The 6000-nt window shown below is 40.9% G+C and overlaps 1 protein-coding gene across 1 annotated transcript in view; it reads left to right on the top strand.

Moving 5' to 3' along the window:
* Nucleotides 1–236: 236 nt before the first annotated feature.
* CIMIP5 (ciliary microtubule inner protein 5) overlaps nucleotides 237–6000 on the top strand; it is a 44318-nt gene continuing 38554 nt past the window's right edge. Inside the window, exon 1 of the mRNA XM_086925192.1 lies at nucleotides 237–838. Coding sequence (XP_086781318.1) covers nucleotides 573–838 — 266 coding nt within the window. The 5' untranslated portion in view covers nucleotides 237–572. The remainder of the gene's footprint in view (nucleotides 839–6000) is intronic.

Raw genomic sequence — 6000 nt, 5'->3', positions numbered from 1 at the left:
GAAGAAATGCAAAACGAATGTGTGCCTAAAAGGGCTATTCGACTGTTCTCTAAACGAGAGGTTGCAACTCTGACCTTAGTTCCTGGAAGGCAAACTGGCTTGGAGCGCAGGCCTGCCCCCGCCTGGGATCCGTAAATAGCATCCCTCTGCCTCTCTTCCGGTTTCTCTCTTCTCAATATTCATGAGGCCGCGCGGCGACAGCAGGCCCGGTCTCCAATGGAGACTGTAAACATACTCCGAGGGGAGCCCCGGGCCCTGCCTCCATTGTGCTGCCGCGGCCAGCTGCAGGGAGTGGAAACAAATCTGAGCATGAACTCATCGCTGGCGGGCGAGCTCTGCACCCTCCTCGGAGGGCCCGGCCATGCCTGGCAGCTGGGGGGCGGCGGGGAGAGCGCAGTCAACAAGGAGGGGCAAGGGGTCCTTGGCAGCAAGCATGGTTTACACTGAGAGAGTTTGAGCAAAGTGTCATTTAAAAATCTTTGAGAAAAAGCAAACAGGTCCCGGACGTTTGGCGCGTCCGGGAGTACAAGGGCTGGGGAGGGGGCAGAGCGCGCATAGGAGCCCCCGTCAGCATGATGAGCAGACCGGACGGCATGCGGAGGGCCACCTCGGCCGGGTACCGCCTGCCCGACCAGACCCCGAAGCCCAAGCTGGACTCAGCCTCTTATGCTTCTTTCAGCTCGCTGACCCGCGGCCGCGAGGGGGCGTCCCAGAGCCAGCAGAGAGGGCCCCGGGCCCAGCTGCAGAAGGACGAGACCGCGCGCCGGGAGGACCAGGTGCGGCAGGACCACACCTGGAAGGAGTTCGTGAAGGCCGAGAGGAGGGCCGGCCGGCGCTGGTGAGTACCGCCTCCATCTTCTATGCACCTGTCCTGTACGCTACTTTTATGTTATGTTAACAAAGTCCTACTCTGTGTGATGATGCAACTGTGCAGTTAACATGGGCATAAAGCGAGCGGTATTGCCTCATCTCTTCACTGGCGCGAGCCACATAGGCATTGGAAGTATGAACATCTCTCAGTTTCACATGTGACGTGCGCTATGATAATTAGTGTCCCTACTCATTTATTTAGGACATATGCCCCATAAGTCCTAAAGAAATCATTAGGAACACCAATTAGCATAGATCACATCACGTAGACTTAGAGACATCTGAGGGGAGGGATGTTGCACCCGAACAAGCACGTTTTATTGTCAAAGCTGAGGTACAGTCTGTGCTTCATATATAAAATATTTTAAAGTATGTATACCCTGTGCATATTCACATTTAAATCAAACATATACGTACTTTAGCTTATCTGATGAAAAGCAGTGAATATTTCAGACAATAAGCGAGTCGACATTTAAAGCATAAACCATGTATGTACACATATATAATTATTTGAAAAGTCTCAAATAATGACCGAATGTACCAACGTGATGTACAAATCCATACAAAATTAATGATTTCAGATATTGATTAAGAGTTTTCTTGCTTCTAAACTTTGGACTCCCACTCGCTGCTGACAAATGCAGTGTTCTGGAGGTTGAATTAGAATCAGGACAAGGCAGGTTTAGACTTACCCTTCCAAGATGGGTAGTTTGATTAATATAAAGTGGGTGATAGTAGTATCTGTTATTCGGAGAACTTAGAAATGGCCGAAGTGTAATATGAGCACTATACAAAAAAAACTATTTGGCTTCTTTCAGGGCACATTTGAAGACTCATGTATTTGCTTTGTATTCATAGCTCTTTTCCTCCTCATAAATAGACCACTGTTTGGATGTATTTTTGACTTCCGTACTGTATACTTTAATTATTGCTAAACTCCTGCTGGAAGCCCTTTATAAGTTTAATAAATTAAATTCATTTTGCACAGAGATCCTCTGAATGTACCCTTTTCATCTAGTCCTTAATACCAGCACTTAGACTTGAAATTTCCCATGCAACAACCGAACCACGCCAGATTTTTGCTATAGCCGCAGGCGCTATTAATTTTTTGTTTAAGTGCACTGTGTGTAAATTTACACCACGAGGACACCTTGAAAACCAGTCATTGCTCAGACTCTTATGGACCCTAGTCACTTATAGTTTATTCCATGCCATGGATGGGATAAAGGAAATGAGGTGCAAACATGAATTTGTCCAGGGTCACACAACGGGAACCCAGAACTGGAATGTAAGTCACGTGTCTGCGCAGTCAACAGCTTGTTATGTTATATTGATTTATTGATTTGTATAGCGCACTAACCACCCAAGATGGTATCCAGGCGCTTGGGCAGGTGTGTAGGTGTGAGGTACCCAAGGTGCTTATACAAGACCCATGGCTTCAGCTTCTTGTGTGACTCAAGAAGGGAGGTGGAGGCTCTGATCTGTTGTGGGATGTCATTCAATGTCCTGGGTGCCATAGTAGAATGAGGGTTTGCTTTTCCAGGTGCAGGGAATACCTGGGAGTGAGAGTGGGGCAAAGCGTAAGTGTCTGGTGCGTTGGTGAAAGTGTGTGCAGCTGTTCAGGTGTTCTGGTCCTGTGTTGTGTAGGGCTTTTTGAATGTGTGCATGAGAAGGTCAGCCACCAACCACCGCCATAAGTGTGAGGGTATTGTTCCTCAGTGATGTCATGAACATTTCAAAATAATGACGTCGATATCGAGGGTGATATATGAAGTTAATGTCAATTATTTGTGATACATTTAAAATGTGACATGGTGCACGGGGCTTGTTTTCTGATTGTTTTATTTTAGGATGACTGGTTTGCAAATAATAATTGTAATATGTTAATTTTAGATTGTAGTACAGAATCATGGATTTTATTGGCTTGCTTAATTTAGGTTGAGTGAAATCTTAATCAACATGCCCTGTTGGCAGTGATAACTGTTTACATCCTTTTTTTTCATTTCAAAGAATTTTATTTTATAAAGAAGCAAAAAAAAGATACATAATACAAATAAAAGTGATACAATTGACACCAAATAAAAAGCAATCAGAGGCTGAAATTCAAAAATAAATCATAGCAAATGCATCCCTTATCAAAAGTAGCCTGCCAAAAACAGAAACACTGTTTACATCCTTTTATGTACGTTTTTTTCATTATTCTAACGTAATAAATTATTAATACTATTGTGAAGTGAACACCTGACTGCATGTGCACTTTACGAAAACAACAAATCCATGCACTTGTACAAAACTGTGAAAATCAATTTTTTTAAGTATTACTTTTTGTGAGTGGCATGCATGATTCCCCTCTATCAATGTTAATTACCCTATAAATGGCTGAAAATGACAACAATGTGGAACGTGGGAGTTCGGTTTTTGTACTGGCTGTCAGAGTAAATAAAACGTGTTTGGTGTCCTCCCTTATATATGTATTTATTTTTCAGTTAACCGCCTGCTTTTAATTCTGCATTCACGCCGTATTAAGCTTTAGCACGGTTACCTGCACTGTTAGGAGATCTAAAAATAACATCCTGCTGGACCATTCCCTAAGACAAAGGACACTGCCATGTAGGACGGAGAGTTGAAAACACCCTGTGATCACATTTCAAGTGCTTGGGACACTGTACACTGTTTAAAAGGCGAGCTGACGTGGTGGCGGGCCAAACGGTGACACCACAATCATCCCTGGACCTGCCTCGACATCAGCTAAGCGTGGCGGTGTTCACCTTCGAAAAACAGAGGAGATGATGGACGCCGTGAACCTACATTCACCCTGACTTGTGCCCTGGCTTGACTGTTCGTGTTAAATTATTTTTTCTATAGTGCTTCATAACACACGTTTAAACGTAATATAAATTACAGGTGCTTTTGTTACCGGATACTTTTTGCTAGTGCTTCATAACACATTTCAAATCACTATAATCAACATGTGTTATTATTGTAATGGTACAGCAATTACAGACCTCGGAAGCATGAAGGACTGCACTAGCATGCCAAGAGTTCAGCTTGTGAAATGCAAATCATAGCATGTTTCAGCAGTAAGCGTTCCTTTCCTTGAGCCATTCTGCAGGCCTTACACTGGTTAAACGAGCAGCATGCGTAAATAATTGATGTACATATTTGCATTCAAATGATTTCTGGGATGAATTAAACAGGAAAAGTATTAAGAATACAAAAACGTTGTTTTGTTACTTTGTAATGTAGAAGAATTTACATTGGTTTTCTTCTAATCACACAGGGTTAGATTCTTTAAAAACATAAGTGCTCAAGTCTAGACTTACACTCATGATTTTATAGATGTATGCATTTCAGGGATTGACATACTCTCAGGACTTCAATCCGAAATCAATCCAAGTCATAAATGTACACATTTTCTGCTTTCTATAGTCCGGTTCAGGTTCAAATAACTTTATTAGATTTAGTTGAAACATAAAAGTTTGCATACATACATTAATAAAAGCAAGACAAAATATACATAGGGAAATTTTGGGCAAACATTTAATCTACAGTACATCTATTTCATATTCCTAGGTCATATAATCCCAGGACTGAATCTAGACATTTCAAGAAAAATCTACTAACGTTCTACGACATATTGATGCAAGATATTAAAAACCCCTAAAATCACTGGTTTATTTTCATACATTAAAAATATTTTTAAAAAACATGATGTAATATGCACTTCAAAAAAATGTTGTGCAAATATTAAATATGCGGTACACCTATTTTCTTCTCCCAGATCATCGTATCCCAGGACAGATTCTAAGAGTTTGAAGGAAGCCTCCTACCGTTCTACAACATATTTATATAAGATATTAAAAACCCCTAAAATCACTAAAAATGTAAGTTCATTTTACGATTCATAATGTTTCCTGATTAAAAGTACAGTTCTAATGAAGTTGAGCACAGCACAATAGATGACTGCAGTAGATAATGACCGCAACCAATTAAAACCCTCCTGATAGGTGCAGGGACAGATTTCCTTCAAAATGGGCTTGGTAAAACTTGCCCTTGGGTCTTTATAAAGTGTGCAAAACAACATAGGGTGCATTGTGCTCTGTCGGGCTAAATTATTACAAGGACAGGGGTTAGTCTCTCACACCAACCTGCCCGATTGGGGACAGCCACAAGAAAGTGTAATGTCCAGAGACGGAATCTGGTCATTAGGAAACATGATTGGACATGTACAGTAAAAGACAAGTACAATTGCGGTTGGCTTGGAAACATACAATCTAGTAATCCATGATTCGGGTTACATATACATATTTCAGAACGAAAAGTTTTTTTTATAATCTGTTTCATGTTTTTTTGGATTCCCTCAGGATTATCATAGTAATTTTCCAAGCCAATTTTATAAAAGGTATCTTTGATATAACGCAGCCAAGGGATTGACATTGCGTTATCAAGATTTGTACAATCTCTTAGAATACTTCTTGAAAACAATAAGTCCTCTGAGATCCAGATTTTCCTCCATAGAATCAATGGGGCAATGTTTATCCTATCTTTTAGATAATCCAGACCCACTTAAGATGGAAACAAAAAAGTTGAAGAACCGCTAGGAGTCATCAGTAACCTTTTTAAAAATGTGTTCTCTAGAATCTGGATTTGGGAACTTTTATGGTAGCCCCATACTCCTGCGCCAAAGGTGGCTACTGACAGACATTTCGATTTATATAATGTTAACATTTCTGCTACAGGCTTATGTCCGAGTTTACCAGCAAAGCGAAAAAACCCCTCTATTATTCTGCTAGTATATTGACTCCTAGCCACAATTAGATTTTCCCAATTTAATTTATTATTAAAAACATTCCCCAAGTAGGTAAAATTTGGCACCTTATCAATAGTTTTTTCCTTTACAGTAAATGTCCCTGATTTTGTCGAATTGGGACCGCATACCATAATAAATGATTTTCTAAAATTTACATTTAAATCCAATTCCATCATAAATTCAGTAAATGCGTTTAAACACTTTTGGAGGCTATTGGCCGTTAAGGTCATCAACACTGTACAGTCTGGATAAGACAGCAATGGAACCTGTTTACCTACTATGCTTGGGAAGTCCAGTTGCTGTTCTAACAGGACTGATTC

Source organism: Lissotriton vulgaris, chromosome 6 (assembly GCF_964263255.1).
Source record: "Lissotriton vulgaris chromosome 6, aLisVul1.2, whole genome shotgun sequence".
Lineage (NCBI taxonomy): Eukaryota > Metazoa > Chordata > Amphibia > Caudata > Salamandridae > Lissotriton > Lissotriton vulgaris.
The sequence above is the reverse complement of the archived record's forward strand: the minus strand, read 5'-3'. Positions and strand labels throughout refer to the sequence as shown.